The sequence below is a fragment of the Cydia pomonella genome, chromosome 14, assembly GCF_033807575.1.
Source record: "Cydia pomonella isolate Wapato2018A chromosome 14, ilCydPomo1, whole genome shotgun sequence".
NCBI lineage: Eukaryota > Metazoa > Arthropoda > Insecta > Lepidoptera > Tortricidae > Cydia > Cydia pomonella.
This window is the reverse complement of record NC_084716.1, coordinates 14,394,130-14,411,628: the sequence shown is the minus strand read 5'-3', so window position 1 is coordinate 14,411,628 and position 17,499 is coordinate 14,394,130. Positions and strand designations below refer to the sequence as shown.

Here is a 17,499-nt window from a genome sequence, read left to right as displayed (position 1 = left end):
AGATTCGCTGTGGCGTGTACATGGCATGGGAAAAAGGTTAGGATGTCAAATCGCTTGCGTTGCATGCTCTGCAAGCGGTATGTCAGCTTTCATATAACGCCACACATTACAACTTTCATCTACTTCGTATTCTACTATTCGTGTCTACTAGCTGTCTATGTACGGAGAGAGCCGCAGCCGTGCTGCCGTGCTATTTGAATGAGAAGTAACGCGGCGTAGGATGTTTACTTATAGCAAAATACTGACTAAGAGCATGTCGGACCATGCTCAGTACCTATTAACTCTATTAATAATAATAATAATTCAGCCTATATACGTCCCACTGCTGGGCACAGGCCTCCTCTCATGTGCGAGAGGGCTCGGGCTAGAGTCTCCACGCTAGCCCAATGCGGATTGGGGACTTCACATACACCTTTGAATTTCTTCACAGATGTATGCAGGTTTCCTCACGATGTTTTCCTTCACCGAAAAGCTAGTGGTAAATATCAAATGATATTTCGTACATAAGTTCCGGAAAACTCATTGGTACGAGCCAGGATTTGAACCCGCGACCTTCGGATTGAAAGTCAGACGTCATATCCACTCGGCCACCACCGCTTTTTTAATTATTAATTAAATTTTTTAATTATAAATTATTTAATTAACTCTATTAGCAAGCTAAAATTAGTACCTTACCTATTTATAGTTCAGTAGACTAAATACCTACCTACGTAGTTACCTAAGCTGGAGAGAAACAGACGGATATAGTGAAACTAGTTGACTAAGGGACCCCAAACACAAGAGGTGTACTTTACAAAAGTATTGGTTCAAGATGTTTTCATTAAAATATGCCAATACCAATTGATAAACGACACGCAAATATATTTATTGCTCGATTGGCATAATATCATTACCAAGGTCGACTTAATAGAAACAAAACACCGCGATGCACGATGTAGCAATATGACGGTTAGTTGACGAAATGTGACATCAGATTCGCTGTGGCGTTTACATGGCATGGGACAAAATCGTTTGCGTCACGTATTCTGCAGGTGGTGTGCCAGCTGTCATGTAACTCCATACATTACAACTTTCTTTTAGACGAGCGAGTGTTCGGTATAAAGCCAAATTGAAAACCATCTCTGTCACTCTTTTACGACAGCGGCAAGTGAGAATGAGAAGTTTTAGTATACGCTAACGCAATGCGACGCCAGGCAGTAGTGGTAATTTTTCCATACAAACGTTCTCCGCATTTTCTTCTCTGGATTTTGGGCCTAGATGAATATTTTTTATGCGTTCAATATTACCAGAACTTGCCTGTGTGTTTTACTTTTCTTTTATTCTTGTTTTATAAGAACTAAGTTACTTTAAAAAGCGCTAAAAACGGCCAAATCAATGCGCTGTAAGCAGACGCTTAGCATACAAAGTCAGGCACAATAAACGCAAAAATCAAAACGGTCAGACACAGATAATTTTTTTCTCATTCTGTTCCCAAAATTTCATTGCGATTGATCAAGTTTTGGAGCAGGAAAATGGAGACCTCGATTTCTGAGGTTCTTTTACGCAGGATTTTTCGCTTAAGCTGCAGTTGTACTTATCGCATTAATTTTAGGAGCCACCCCCGTTACAACAGTGCGACGGAGGATATTTACCTAAAATTTGTCAAGTCTGAGGGGGGCTCAGCTGTGGTATTTCCTCTTAAATGAAAATGAGGCCTCCGCCTAAAACTAGGTTATAGCTTAGGTGCGTAGTCTATGCGTGCGCCGATGTGGGGAAATCTACCTACAAACTTCGCTTCGATTTTTTTAATTTTGATGATGATTAAAATGACGATCAATCACATCACACTCGCTACGCTCGTGGTTCAAGTTTGGAATCTTTCGCTTGCTCGGGTATCAATATTAGCACGAGCGGTTAAACAAGTATGTGAAGATAAAGATAAAGATATTTTATTATTCAAGTAGGCATATTAAAATGCGCTTATGAACGTCAAATAAAGCTACACCGGCTCTAACCCTACACCTCTGACCCGCGAAGATTTAATTCCCCCCTCAATTGGAGGAGGGTATCCCAATATGGACCGCGATGTACTTTGCCCCCTTGTAAAACAAATAACTATTATCGGATGGGCAACCTTAAACTTTTCCATCCTGAGAAAGCGGCATTTGTTCTAATCAATAGCCATAGAAGTTTTAAATTACACTGGGAGTCCGAAACTGATACCACGATGTTCATTCACTAAAATCGCCTACCAGGTCTTACGTTCAGGCAAACCAGTTCAAATACATTCTCTGAAATATGCATTTTTAGTATGAATCGCGGGGTCATAGTTACATTGGTTTATTTGAGCCTGTTATTCAGCTGCGTTGGATAAGTAAGGGAATACATCGCCTAGCCATTCAGTATCAAGTAACCGCGCGGCGCGAAAGTACGCGCACAGACTTAAAGAAAAAAAAACTTTTTTTATTTTTTTAGTTTTAATTGTCTGTGGTTTGTGTTTATAAACATGGCGTGTCCTATGAGGTAATAATTTTTAATTTGGTTATTTAATACGTATGTATTTTATTCTATTAAAAAACATTATTTTACTAATTGTAAGTAATCACCAAAATTTTATTTTGAACTGTAATTCCGTAGGTATTTTTAAAAGTAAAAACTGGGAAGTGTAAATAGTTTGCAAAGAGACGTAAAAACGTTATGTGGGTAATTTTCAATGGTTTCAAGTAACACGCGTTCCAAGTAAATTAAGTGGTATTGTTTTAATTCTTCATACCTACCTAGCTTAGTAGCTTGTTTTAAACTAAATGATTTACTTCATTCTTAGATAATATTGAATTAAACACAAGTAATTAGTACGGTTAGTACCTACCTACCTGAAGGTACTACTTTTACTGTAAATGACATTGTGTAAAATAGATATATATAAAAAAACCTAATACCTCTGTCATTTATTATGTAAATAAAGATTTTGTTAAATAAAAGGCATGTTTTAGAATATTAAATTTTGCAAATCTCCGCCGCTAAATATTATTTGTCTGTTGCTTCAAATTCTGAGCTTAGCTTAAAAAAATACACTATAAATATTTATTTATTTAAAATAATAAATACCTAGTTTACAACGTTTTTAATTAATTATGCAAATGTTTCAAAATACATTTATCCATATACAATTTGAATGGCGCGAGATGATGTAACCTTTATTTACTGTGTCAAATTTCTATGTTACCATGAAATATCCAATTCGAAATCAATAATGTATTCTAATACAAGTTTATTAATGTTTTCTCTTTACCAGTATATAGCATTGATTCACAACTTTTAAAATCATCGATATCCTGTACGTACACATGCATTTACCATCGACTCCATTAGGTACTATGATATAAGTGTTCATTCACCTCGCCAAAGCTAATCCTCGTCATATACTAAAAGACTTACAATAACCTGGTTTCTTAATATCACCTGCACGGTATTAGCAGAGTACACTCTGAAACCACCTTTCTTACAACATGTAAACGGCCACCCCTCGTACAATAGAGTTAAATAAACTGATCTATTATTTTCGGTGATACTCATCCTATTCATAAAATCATCTCATTCAGGGTTAAAAAGAGAGTTGACTGTAATGCTTTTTAATATTTTTTTATTACAAGATTGGTTACTTCAGTTGTAATAGATAAAATCCGATGCATCTATAATAAGTATAATACCCAGCCCCACGCGCCGATTTAATTACCTACTCTAATTAGAGTCAGCAAGCTTTAAATTAAAAGCAGACTAAAATACTTTTTGGCTCAACCGGCTACCGGCATCCTCATATAGACACGCGGTAGCGTGTCAAGCCAAGTTCAAAAGAATAGAACTGGTGACGCAACGGCCGTGACCGTGTGTCTAACCATTTCAAGCCACCTTCGACCCTTACGTAACTCAAAATCTAATATTGAACATAAACATATGAAAAATGGTTCTAACTAATATTAAGGCTAACTAGAACGGCGAAGAACCCCAAATTTCATGAACCGGTTATTAATATACATACATCTAATAATCGGGGTTTTTCTCAATGACTGACTGACTGACCTGACATCAAAATCCTAACCCACTTCTAGATGGCCTAGCAAGTTGAAATTTAGCGTCCAGCTGAGCAATTGTGTGGTTTCGAACCTAGGATAAAGAAGCAGTTTTTTTACAATTTGTAATATTTTATAAAAAACAGTTTTTATTTACACACTAAGCGCCTATCGAGATTTCTGCAAAAGTCAGCCGTGACCCATATACATCTCAATTCGTTTCCTGGCGAAGTCAACAACTATGTATATCCTTAATATTGAACTTGGCGCTCATTTCACATTTATGTGTTTGATGGGATTTGTTTCAGTTGGAACCAAAGTTCATTGAATCAAATCAAAGTGCGGACTTTAACTGATTCATAACTAGTGATGGACAAGATAAAAAAAAAAACGTTAGAATGGAACGGTGTTCCCAATTTAAATTCCCATGTAATATACAATTAAATTAAATATACAATTAAATTTCTCTAGACTAAAATTAAAGCTAATTATATAGGTAATAGTTCATAGAAGAAAACAAGCCAACAATTTAAATTATTTTCTTACCTAAATAGAAAGTTATATGTCAGTCATTCGAAATTAACTAACAGTGCTAGAATGGTATAATAATTACTTGGGCATTTATTCCCAATAAGGATAGAACGAATAATATTTACAACACAAACACAAGTAAATGATCTAAAACTAAACTTAAGTATACGAGTATAGTGATATTTTCGTGAAACATCCGAATTGCATTAAAGTCCCATTATAGTTCATTAGATATGTTAATAAAAAATGTCGAGCAGAACATGTTCGCCGTAGCGACTTTGAATGATGAAATATCAGGCAGCGTTTCAATGGACGCGCGTATTTTTTGCTGACTGACCGGTTCGGTTCCGTCGTTCTTCAACTTTTTCTGAACCGTTATAAGTGGACTGATATTTCTTAGACGGCTTCCCATTAATTATTACTTTGGCGATGATTGGCGTGTTCCACGACTTTACTCGCGTGCTAATAAAAGCATTCTCGTAATCCCGTAAGTATACATTATACTTGACTTTATACCTACAATTTTACAGTAACTTCACGAGAATTCTTTCACGAAAACTACATGGAACAGTAACACTAATATAATTGCTAGATTTGTGATATTTTATAGTCAATAAACTAAGAGCATCATAAAATTATCTCGAAATAGATTTGAATCAATTAACGACAGAGTGCATTTTGTCACACAACTATAGTCGTTCGATTTGAAGCTGGCCCGAAGTGGCCAATCTTTTGTCTATTGTTAACTAAAACCGCGCGTGCCACTACCTGCAAAAAAAAAGCGGCCAAGTGCGAGTCGGACTCGCCCATGAAGGGTTCCGTACCATTTATGACGTATTAAAAAAAAAACTACATACTAGATCTCGTTCAAACCAATTTTCGGTGGAAGTTTGCATGGTAATGTATATCATATATTTTTTTTAGATTTTTGATTCTGTTATTTTAGAAGTTACAGGAGGGGGAGGAACACATTTTACCACTTTGGAAGCGTCTCTCGCGCAAACAATTCAGTTTAGAAAAAAATGATATTAGAAACCTAAATATCATTTTTGAAGACCTATCCATAGATACCCCACACGTATGGGTTTGATGACAATTTTTTTATTTAATTTTATGACGTATTAAAAAAAACTAATTACTAGATATCGTTCAAACCAATTTTCGGTGGAATTTTGCATAGTAATGTACATCATATATTTTTTTTAGGTTTATCATTCTCTTATTTTAGAAATTACAGGGGGGGACACACATTTTACCACTTTGGAAGTGTCTCTCGCGCAAACTATTCAGTTTAGAAAAAAATGGTATTAGAAATTTACATATTATTTTTGAAGACCTATCTATAGATACCCACACGTATGGGTTTGATGAAAACAAAAAATATTTTTAATTTTATGACGTATTAAAAAAAACTACTTACTAGATCTCGTTCAAACCAATTTTCTGTGGAAGTTTGCATGGTAATGTACATCATATATTTTTTTAGATTTATCATTCTCTTATTTTAGAAGTTACAGGGGGGGGGGACACATTTTACCACTTTGGAAGTGTCTCTCGCGCAAACTATTCAGTTTAGAAAAAAAAAATATTATAAACCTCAATATCATTTTTGAAGACCTATCCATAGATACCCCATACGTATAGGTTTGATGAAAAAATATTTTTTGAGTTTAAGTTCTAAGTATGGAGAACCCTCAAAATTTATTGTTTTTTTTTCTATTTTTGTGTAAAAATCTTAATGCGGTTCATAGAATACATCTACTTACCAAGTTTGAACAGTATAGCTCGTATAGTTTCGGAAAAAAGTGGCTATGACATAATAGGACAGACAGACAGATATGACGAATCTATAAGGGTTCCGTTTTTTGCCATTTGGCTACGGAACCCTAAAAAGGGTCGTATAATTCTAATTAGCACCTGAGCGCGAGCTAATCCAACGCTCAAAAAACCAGTGTAGGTGTGCTCTCCGAAAACGCGCCTTTGTTACGCATATCGAGGACACTTTTTAGACTGGTTCGGTAACGTTCGACTCGCCGGCACTCAATAAACGTATAGGGACCACACAAGAAATAGCAAATATATATTTTTCCATTTGTTCATTTTGAATCTTATTTCAATTACCATAGGAGTTGTAATTAAATAACCGGTTAAAGTGACCGGGCCCTTTTTTTTGCAGGTAGTGGCACGCGCCATTTTAGTTAACAATAGACAAAGGATAAGCCGTGGGGGGCCAGCTACAAATCTAACGACTATACCTATCTTATCAATTTTAAACCGAATACGTAAAAGTAGGTATACGGTACCATGTTCGCAAAGTTTATATCTAGTACTGGCGATTAAGAGGAAAGCGGACGGCCGATTCTCCATACAAATGTAGTCCCCATTTTCCTCTCTGGATATTGATATTTTGGAAAATATTTTTCCATAATTTGATGTATATTAACCATAACTATGCCCCTACGTTTGACTTTTTTAGATTTTTTATTATTATTATAAAAATTAGGAGCGAAAAACAGATTTCATACAAAATTTGAAATGTTTCTAACTCCTATAATACAAAATACAAAAAAATACAAAATTTGAAATGCTGTGTGATAGAGGTGAAGACAGAGTTACATCAAATTTCTTTTTTCGCGGTAGGCTTCTTGGTGATCAAAGTACTTAATTATTTATGATTTATCGAACTTTGCCTACCACAAAGCCTTGCCTTGCCTTTGTCTTTCACTATGTAATAGTCACCGACTCCGTCATTTTTTGTCCAATGTCACTTATCGTACTCTTCATCACAGCATAAAATAATTATCCTAACTATACTTCACACCATCTAAGATTTAATAAGACTTTCCCGAAAAAAAACTCATTGAATACTTTTTTGTTTTATAGATCAGTTATCGACGAATCAGCGGGGCAAGATGGCGCATGCCTGGGCAACGAAGCCGGTATGCTGTACGGCGAATATCTCATGCTGGACAAGCTGCTTACAGCCCAAAGGATGCTCAGCGCTGAGAGCTCGAAGACTGTTCATGATGAGCACTTGTTCATCGTTACCCACCAAGGTAAGTTTTTCATATACTTATTTGCGGATCCTGTAATGGGGTGGGTAATCCTGACGTGTTTTGTGCTTCATTTCCTGTATGTCATCGTACGGGATATTCTTAAATTCTACCATACTATATAAAAAATTGTCTGTTGTTTGCTGATCTGATGTCGACGTCTTCTATTGGACAAACAAAATGGTTTTTGCGATTTCGGGATCGGCACAGAGTTGTTCAGTGCTACGCCTTGCTGAATATGGCAATGGGTAGAAAAACACCCTGTATTGGATCGAATAATGAAATAATCATGTTTAGAAGGGTTTTCTCGGATGTTCTGTGGAAGATATGTATCTCGCAGTTTAGCACAAAATCTAGGATTGCTGCATCATGTTTCTTGAATATTTTTAATTAAAAATGTCTAAGTCGGGCGTACACAACGGGGGATATTAAGCAAAACGGGCAGACTGTTGTTGCTTTTTTTATCACGTGATAAACATTAGTCTGATCAACCTAATCATTTCGTTATAGCATACGAGCTCTGGTTCAAGCAGATCATTTTCGAGGTGGATTCGGTACGAGCACTGCTGGACGTTGAAGGTCTGGATGAGGGTCATACCATGGAGATACTGAAGCGGCTCAATCGAGTCGTCCTTATTCTAAAGGTAACGTGCTATACCTGACATAGGTACTATTCGATATTCAATAAGACATAAATAGATCTCGACAAATCGAAACCGTCCTTTTTAAGTCGATTGAAATTTATTTAGGTTGGTAAAAGTGCTGCATACACTTATACACCAACGCAAAATTAGGGACGTTACCTACTACTTTTACTCATGTACTCTGTTTGTCTGTAGCATCGTAGGGGCCAAAAGGATAAACGGTTTCAAACTTATTCATTAGAGATATTTTTTAGCTTGGTGATGGGTGATAGTTATTTCGTTAGTTTGGAATTTTCTGCTTTTTTGTAGGGAATCAAAGAATATGAGCAATTTTTATGTCTAACCCGATATTAAATTAATTAATACAGGTTTTAAGCCTTTGAAATTTAATGCAGCCAGATTATTTGAATAATTACTCCAATGCATTCCTTAAAATTACAACGTGTTTAGAAATTAAGCACTTAACGGAATATATAGAACACATCAAATTTAAGACGCATTTTGTGTCAATGTCATAATGACTTGCATTTCATAACACCTCAGATAACAGTTTACTACATTTAGTACTCAATAATATTTCCAGATTAGGGTCATTCTTTAAAAACGGATTATTCATATCATTCCGATTTTAGCATATGGCATAGCGATTTTTATTTGTACAAATTTTAACAAAATATGAAGTTGAATTTAAGTAATTATAAGCCCATCTACCGAATAGGCATCACTTTTGGTCCATTTATTTTTATTACACAATTTTAGCAATTTGAATTTTAGCTACCAGTGGAATGATAAAATTGACAAAGGCAATGCAAAAAACAACAATGTAATGATATAAATGATGAGGAAATGAAAAAAATCACAAGGAAAGGGAAAGGGGAGCGCCATATTTTTGACTTTTGGAGCGATTATTTCCAAAAATATACCGTGAATCAAAAACCGCTCTTAACAATCTTAATGTTATTTTTAAGACCTATTGAAATATGTGCCACGTGTTAATTTTACTTGATGCGCCAATCCAAACGACAAGGGAATCAGTACCAGGGGAATATAAATACGCACGTTTTTGATCAACTGCTCTGAAACCGTTAACATTAGGATAATAATTACTAAATCAACAGATTTAAACATTAATGTAATTTCCATGCGACTAATACACAGTGTCTCATGTATACCCAAGATAAATATTACATTTCATAAAAAAATATTTAAACAAACTATGACAAATACAGGGCGCATATTTTTTATCATTTAATTAACTAATCTGCTGAAAATTCGACAAAATCAATAGTACTTGTTTTCGATGCAGTTTGTTCAAAACATGGGAAATTGACGCGCCAGGGTACTGGGATATAGACCCTTTGTATTCGTTTGACTAATCGTTAACAACATTAAACAAAAAACGAATCGTGGCCCAGTTACAATACGACATATATAGTGAAATTGTAAAAAAATAATGAGGTCAAATTTTTTTAACGTCTCGGGTACTTTTTCCCTCTAGATGCAGATAATTTACTGTCTGAAGAATGACCCGTTAATATAATGTAAATAATAATAAATTATCCTCCGGAAACTGTTCCAACAACCGACCTTGTGCGTTCAATCGTGTAATGTTTATTTGAAACCTCAATATCGGCTTTCAAGATACGAGGTCTGACCCCTCGGCATCCGACCCGGTACGACGTCACATCACAATCGAAGTACCGACAACACGATTTTTTTAACGGCCAGTGATCAGACTTTTTAAATAATGAAAAAAGAAAATTGCAAGAAAAAACACAAAATAAATTATTATACTGAATGAAACACACCCAACTTGTCAGTAGAAAAAGACGGGATATTCTAAATCAACTCTTCGCGCCTGCAATTTCTAAATTTGCCGCTTTTTGTACTGACAAGGTCTCTGTGCCAGAGTATTTTAACCCTTACAGCGTGAGGTGAATACGCAGATCATACTGAACGACTTTTACTTGTGACCAACCTGCAAATTGTAAAAATTAATTTATTTTCCAGTATAAAACTCCAAGGTGTAATTTAAATAAAAGACTTGCTATGAGTAGGGTTTGCAATCCGGATTCGATATGTATGAAATTGTAATAATGCGGATCTAGATCCGGATCCGGATCCGTGTATCTTCCTATACATTTCGGATCCGTCGTGCAAACCCTAGCTATGAGTAGACGATTATTTTATTTTTATTACATTACACTTGAATCAAATGAATAGACATGCCTTACATACCTACATTATTAATTTAAATACAAGCTAAAGCAGTGGCATAAATAATTAGTCCTCCTATTTTATGTAATGAACTAATATTCCATTCAATAGTAAGTACCTACGCTACGCTACACATTATCATAATACAGCGATATACTTTCTAATCAAATACTGAAGCATCTTTTAACCGGTTGGTACCAGATTGTGATCCAGTTTGTTTTGATTTAATTATTATCGTGCTACATAGATATCTATATGACGATATGATTACCAGTGATCGGAACTATGGGAGTAAAACTTTAACAAAACTTGTTAAGCGGACATAAAATAGTGCATACAGCCCTAAAAATATTCATGTCCATAGGGATAGGAATTTCAATTTGGAACACAGGGCTGTGGCTAGGGGCACGTCCCGGCATTTCGATTTTTTTAACTGAGCTATCTGAAGATAATATGTTGTTATGCAATAACTTAGTATTTTTTTCTAAGTTAAATGAAAATATGTAAACACATTGTTGAGGGCATTATATTTTATTCATTAAATTATGAGCAGGCTCGATGAAGGGATTACGGGGCTAGAAGAGCCTAGAAGGCCAAATAGCTATTTGTGAGGGGTCTTGTTATTCTGATAATCTTGTATGTCAGAAAGTATGGCCTAGTTTTGGTATCAAATTAAACTGCTCGATTTACACATTTATAATAAAATATTGTTTTTGTATTTACCATTTTAAAATATACAGCACGACAAAAACAATAGTACATTGTGCAACGAGGGGGGTAAGTGAAAATTTGGATACGAGGGCGGTAATTCCCGACAGCCGCAGGCTGGAGGGAATTAAAGACCCGAGTTTGCAATATTCTTACCCCGGAGTTACACACAATGTTTTTCATCACACTTGCGAAGAAAAATTTTATGCGACATAATTCTTAAACACGGTGACATACATATCAAACATTCGTCCGCCATTTTGTGATTTCTCGCTAGGTTAAGCATCGAAGGCCCAGACCTATTCGGCATTCAGCCACGATTGAAAATTATGTAAAAATATTTTAAACGGCTGTTAAATTAATCAAATTAAATAATTTTAAACATAAACAAAAAATATTAAATTATAAATGTCAGTATTTTAAAAGTAATGCTACTTGGTTTGTATGAATAGGTGACATAATTTAAAAGAAAAACTATAACACCCTAGGGAGTTATAGATTTTTATTTCACAATTCATAACTCTCGCGGGAACAAAATAGTCCTTTGCCCTTCAGTACACCTGCATGAAATAAAATCTTTTTCGAGCAAGTGTGATGAAAAATGTATTTGACATTTGGCAAGAAATATTACGGCTTACCACAAATACACAGTTTAATTAAGTAAGTTTAATAAATTAAGGGCTCCACAGACCTTGCAATAATTCGCCTTGGAGGTTACTTAGAAAATATAACTTGATGATCTCATACTGCAACAAATTTATAAGTCTAATAGTCCTAATCCTTACTCATTGGAAGAGAAGAGGTAGTAATGCTATATGACAGAGAGTGATGATAATACAAACCTATACCTAATACTCGTATATTACTTTCTCCCTTAAGCGCATAACTGTATTCCGCTCTTGCAGAACTGCAAGCAGTACTATCAGCTTTAGGTATGTCCGCGCGCATTCAAAAAAATATTAAATTTATTATACACTATCCTGAAAATAACATACGCCCAGCCGATCCTTATCGTTCATCGCCCCCGAAGCTAAGGGTTAGACCTAACGGTGTCCGGGTTATCAACGTAATCTGTTTACAATTCTAAATTTGCAAGCATTAGGATATAATTTATTATTGGGACTATAATTATAAAAATGGCCTTCTGGACAAGTACCTAGGCACATTGGAGCAGATAGGGTCCTCAAACAAGAAATCAAATGATAAGTTGTAATAATATTTATGTATTTTGGTACTGAAATTTTAGGGTTCCGTAGCCAACTAGAAACCCTTATAATTTCGCCTTATCCGTCTATCTGTGTATCTGTCCATCTGCGGCTTAGTTCAGTGATCGTTTCCAGAAAATTTTGTTTTAACTATAGTTTTTCAATCAAAACGATTTTTATTTTTTCGCAAAGTGCCTTAGAGAAAATTAGTTTTGCCTAATTTCAGTGAAAACTTTACCATGAATTCTGGTTTCCAGCTCCTGGTGGACCAGGTGATGATCTTGGAGACCATGACGCCGCTGGATTTCATGGACTTCAGGCACTACCTGCGGCCTGCCTCAGGGTTTCAGAGTCTGCAGTTCCGTCTACTGGAGAACAAGGTACTCAACTGTCTCGGGTAATTCATCACCTGGAGTTATTCCCCAATGTACTCGTAATTTACGAATTCCACGCTTTTGATTTTCCTGTCGATTTTAAGCTGATATTCAGGGTTGCAATCATTTTCCGCGCGTTGTCATGACTTTTTGCTACGGGTCATGGGATTTAGGATTATTGTCTATGCGCGCCAACGCACGCAACGTGAAATGACGCCAACGCACGACGTGGGAAAATATGATTTTTATGGCACCACGATACTTATTTGGCAGCTGCAAACTGTCAAATAAGCAATATATCCCACACACATTAGGGTGGTGGTGGTAGGGTGGGTTGGTAGGAAAAATATCTGTACGAATTAGGACACCCTCAATCTACACCATGATCATGACCAGACCGTGAGTTTATCCTGTTACTGTGTGAGTAAAATGATAGTGTCGTTGCATAGCAATTTATCTTCAAAAATACTACATGATAAAACAAACTTTAGGTATATGACACGCTAAACCGCTTTACTCGTACTGACGTATAAATGATGATAATATTGTTTTTCATTTGCATATACTCGTATCTATGGATGAAGATACAAATGTTTTGGTATGCCTTCAGCAGATATTCCGTAGCAATTTTACTTGCGATTATAATTCATACTGTATATTATACCTACTAGTCGTTGGCTGGCCGCATTTATACGTAAGTATATTTCTGTGATTCCAGCTTGGCCTCAAGCAAGCGCTACGCGTGAAGTACAACCAGAACTATCAGTCTGTCTTCGGAGACAACCCAGAAGCCATGGAACAACTACAAAAGTAAAGAAATACCTACTATATTTGTAGAAATTGAACATCTTGTGTACTGAGGCTCGTTGATGGGCGTTGCCAGGGAGATGGGGGCACAGGGGGCTGCTTGCGCTGTTAGACAATAAGATCTCCCCTCCGCCATCGGCTATAGGGCCATAGCAACTAACTCCCCCCCTTAGCCCATCACCTGGTGACGCCCTTGAGCTCCCTACCCTACCATTACTTCATTTTGCAACAAGTTTACTTTGGCTCATTGGGTATCGAGCACATAGACCCTGACGCAAATCTATACTTACTAAGGAGCGTGCTTCGCGGGGCCTACAGCCAGACTGTGTTTTGCCTAAAGCCAGGGATTGGGGCAGAGCGTACTTACTTTAGAGCCAAGATAGGTCTCCCGTAGTCAAGTCAGGGTTGGTCCGGAGTACCGGCGTATGCTAGACGATGTAACACGATCCCAACGGTCAGTTTTTGGTGGTTGTGGGCTGACAAATATTTATAGGCCCAATGCGCAAAATCAATTTACAAGTAAGGTATGTTCTGTGACATTAGTGAGTACTCCCCTTTACCGCAGGTTTGGACCAACCCAAAAAAAACACTCCGGGCAGTACCACCAACTCCAAGTAAAGTAGAGTCTAATGAAGCGGCGTACCTTCGATCTTAATCTTATACCTGCTTAAATGTCTTCTTCAGGTCAGAAGAAGAGCCAGCACTGCTGGCGTTGATCGAACGGTGGCTGGAGCGCACGCCTGGCCTCGACGCGCAAGGGTTCAACTTCTGGGGCAAATTCCAAGCTACCGTGGACAACATGATTAAAGAGGACATCGCTGCTGCTATGGTGAGTGACTTACCTATTTTTCATCTGGTTCAGGCCTGATGAGGAACTGGCACTGATCGAGCGCGAGCTGGAATGCACACCCGGCCTCAACGCGCACGGTTTCAACTTTTAGGGCAAGTTCTAAACCACAGTCCACAATTTGATAAAAGAGGATATCGCTGCTGCTATGCTGAGTGGCTATATCATATGTTTCGGGTCGGAGAGGATGAATATCGAAGAATATGACGAAAATAGATCATCTATTTATTTTCATGTTTGAATTTGTTTTGTATGCGATGCCAATAAAAAATATTTACTTCAAAAGGATAAATATAGGTATGTAATGTAATATGTAGATGGACTACTAGACTATAGAGTAGGTAGAGAGTTACGAATAATATTCCACAAGTAGACATTTCCTATACATTCAATGGCGGGTTGAAGTTATCGGCAGCATTCCTGATAGTGCTGAGTTACCTACTCTTAGTACTTACGCAAAACTTGATGTGCTGAAAGATTCTGCCAATTTAGGTATATGTGCACCTCTCGTTTTCAAGTGGGGATCATCATTTTGGCTGATCAATGAAATCATCACTTATTATTTTTAGGAAGAACCCAACGAGGTGGTCCGTCGCCACCGCCTGCAGGACGCTGAGAATCGCCGCGAGATCTACCGCTCCATCTTCGATCGCTCCGTGCACGATGCTCTACGATCCCGAGGCGAGAGAAGGTCAGTAAAATCTTTACTTGGTCGTTCTCTTAGCAGAGCATTTAGGCCCTTCCTCCCATTCCTTCTTCCTCGAGTAGTTTCAGCTGACCATAGTCAGGGAATCTCATAAACTTCGCTAGGGCCTGCCCAGTACCGCAGTTTGTGGCAATCTAGACTAGCGTCTTATCCAGGACAAAAATTGTTCTGCATTATGAGACGAATACTTATCCGATTCCTAATGCGCCAATCTTTGTTTCAGACTGTCTCACAAAGCGCTACAAGGTGCCATCATGATCACATTTTACCGCGACGAGCCTCGCTTCTCGCAGCCGCATCAACTTCTGACACTTCTGATGGACATGGATAGTCTTATCACCAAGTGGCGATGTAAGTGCATGATCTAAGATAATACCATTTGGGAACATCCTATCGTCTCTCAAGGCACTACGAGCCCTGCAAGGCTAAAAATTAATCAACCCCCCAGTAATCCCTGTTTTTCTCCATGAATATACTGCGTTTAGACAAATACATACAAGGAAAAATTATATCACAGACTTCTCATTGTGGTCAATGTGGGGAGAAGGCCGTCTATGAGAAAAGGCCGTCTACTAGATACGTCGGTAGAGCAGAAGGCTGAAACTCTCCCTTTCTGACTGTTCGACTGTTTCTGAGCGACGTACCTATACAAATACGAGTCTTCCCTTCAAATTCACATAATATGCCGATCTTCTCGACATCGATCTTAGTAGTTTTATTTACCAGCCTTCCTTTATCTGTGGACTCTGTGGCCTTTTCTTCCCGTTGTTTTCTATAAAAACTGTTTCTGTTATTGCAGATAATCACGTGATTATGGTGCAGCGTATGATAGGTTCCCAGCAGCTTGGCACAGGCGGTTCTTCAGGCTACCAGTATCTTCGTTCCACGCTCAGGTATGTTTGCCTACTCTTAGATACGTCATCTTTATGGTCTTTTGTGTTGAATGACTGGTAACAAAAGGGCTCGAGTACTTATTTAGTAAGATTTAATTACTTTTACCGTAATATTTCTGTATCAGGCCTCGTCCAGGTACAAGTCGCTCGTAAACCCAGATAAGTCAAATAATAATAGTTTCTGATAATTGAATATTTTTCTTTGGCATGTTTTGCAACTCAAGTGACTTGACGGATTGTGGCCGATGAGGTTACTTTTGATTCATTCCAGTTGTACTCGTAAAAGTGCGCTACAATATGAAGTCAAATTACTTATAGGATTTTTTTAAACCATACTTGTTTATATTTGCAGCGACCGCTACAAAGTGTTTCTGGACCTCTTCAACCTATCCACATTCTTATTGCCTCGCTCTCTCATCCCACCCCTGGACGAAAGCATGAAGCGCAGCCTCACCCTGACCTGGGGCGAGGCCAACGGCAACGCAAACGATAACCAGAACGACCTTGAAGAATCCTTCAAGTCTTTATAGGAGTAGCCCTAGTTGAGTAGGTTTTTAGATAGATATGACTTGATAAGGCTAGTAAGAAGCCAGCTCCAGTGTAGGCCTAAAAGAACGTCTTAGTTTACCTTCGGTACATACTATTGGAGTCGGTGAACCAACACTGTCGGACCAACAGTGTTCTTGGACCTTTTCAACCTAGCCACATTCTTCACCTCTCTTACACCCTGAATCCTGACGACATCTTGTGACCCTGGACGACAGTATGAAGCACAGCCTTGAAGAATCCTTCAAGTCTTTATAGTGGTAGCCCTATATAAGTAGCTTAAATTTTTATATTGATGACTTGGTAAGGCTACTAGGAAGCCAGCTCCAGTGTGGGCTTAAAAGAACACCTTTAACTCACCTAAACAATTTAAGCGGGAAAGGCCATGACCTTCAATAGTTTTTGAGCCCGTTGACCAACACTGATGGACCTATCCAGTCTTATTTCCACGCTCTCTCTTTTCGCCCCTGGACGACGGCATGAAGCGCAGCCTTAACCTAACCTAGGATGGAGCTAATAGCAATAGGACTGATGACTGGAACTGCCTTAAGGAATGCTTCAAGTTTTTATAGGGATTAGTCTAGGTGAGTAGGTTAAGTTTTTAGACTTGATAAGGCTAGTGGGAAGCCAGCTCCAATGTGGGCCTAAAATAACATTTTAGTTTGCCTAATATGGTAAGCAATCCAATCATGATGGTGAGTCGCAGCAGTCAAAGTAATTCAGATAAATAATTTTTATATGCCGCTTAATATCATATACTATATGTAATTTTCATATATTATTATTCAGTAAAACGAAGTTTAATGCATTTAAAAAACATTGTTATCCGGTGTTATAATAATTTTAAGCAAAAAAAAGGTTAATCGTAATTTTTTTATTTAAGTATATTTTATTTACATAATAAACACCATTTCCTATA

The 17,499-nt window shown here is 37.3% G+C and overlaps 1 protein-coding gene across 1 annotated transcript; it reads left to right on the top strand.

Annotated features, from left to right (window-relative positions):
• The first annotated feature begins 2,368 nt into the window (after positions 1–2,368).
• LOC133525025 (tryptophan 2,3-dioxygenase) lies at positions 2,369–17,499 on the top strand. The gene is made up of 10 exons (XM_061861220.1): positions 2,369–2,502; positions 7,464–7,636; positions 8,144–8,277; positions 12,665–12,787; positions 13,500–13,591; positions 14,273–14,417; positions 15,005–15,126; positions 15,365–15,492; positions 15,941–16,034; positions 16,387–17,499. The coding sequence occupies exons 1-10, from the start codon at positions 2,486–2,488 to the stop codon at positions 16,562–16,564; spliced, it is 1,206 nt and encodes a 401-aa protein (XP_061717204.1). The 5' UTR covers positions 2,369–2,485; the 3' UTR covers positions 16,565–17,499.

What these genes read in the sequence shown, in the direction of transcription:
- LOC133525025 (XM_061861220.1), top strand. An exon ending in GAGTCGTCCTTATTCTAAAG is followed by an intron (nt 8,278 to 12,664) that starts GTAACGTGCTAT and finishes TCTGGTTTCCAG; the next exon opens with CTCCTGGTGGACCAGGTGAT. An exon ending in GCCATGGAACAACTACAAAA is followed by an intron (nt 13,592 to 14,272) that starts GTAAAGAAATAC and finishes TGTCTTCTTCAG; the next exon opens with GTCAGAAGAAGAGCCAGCAC.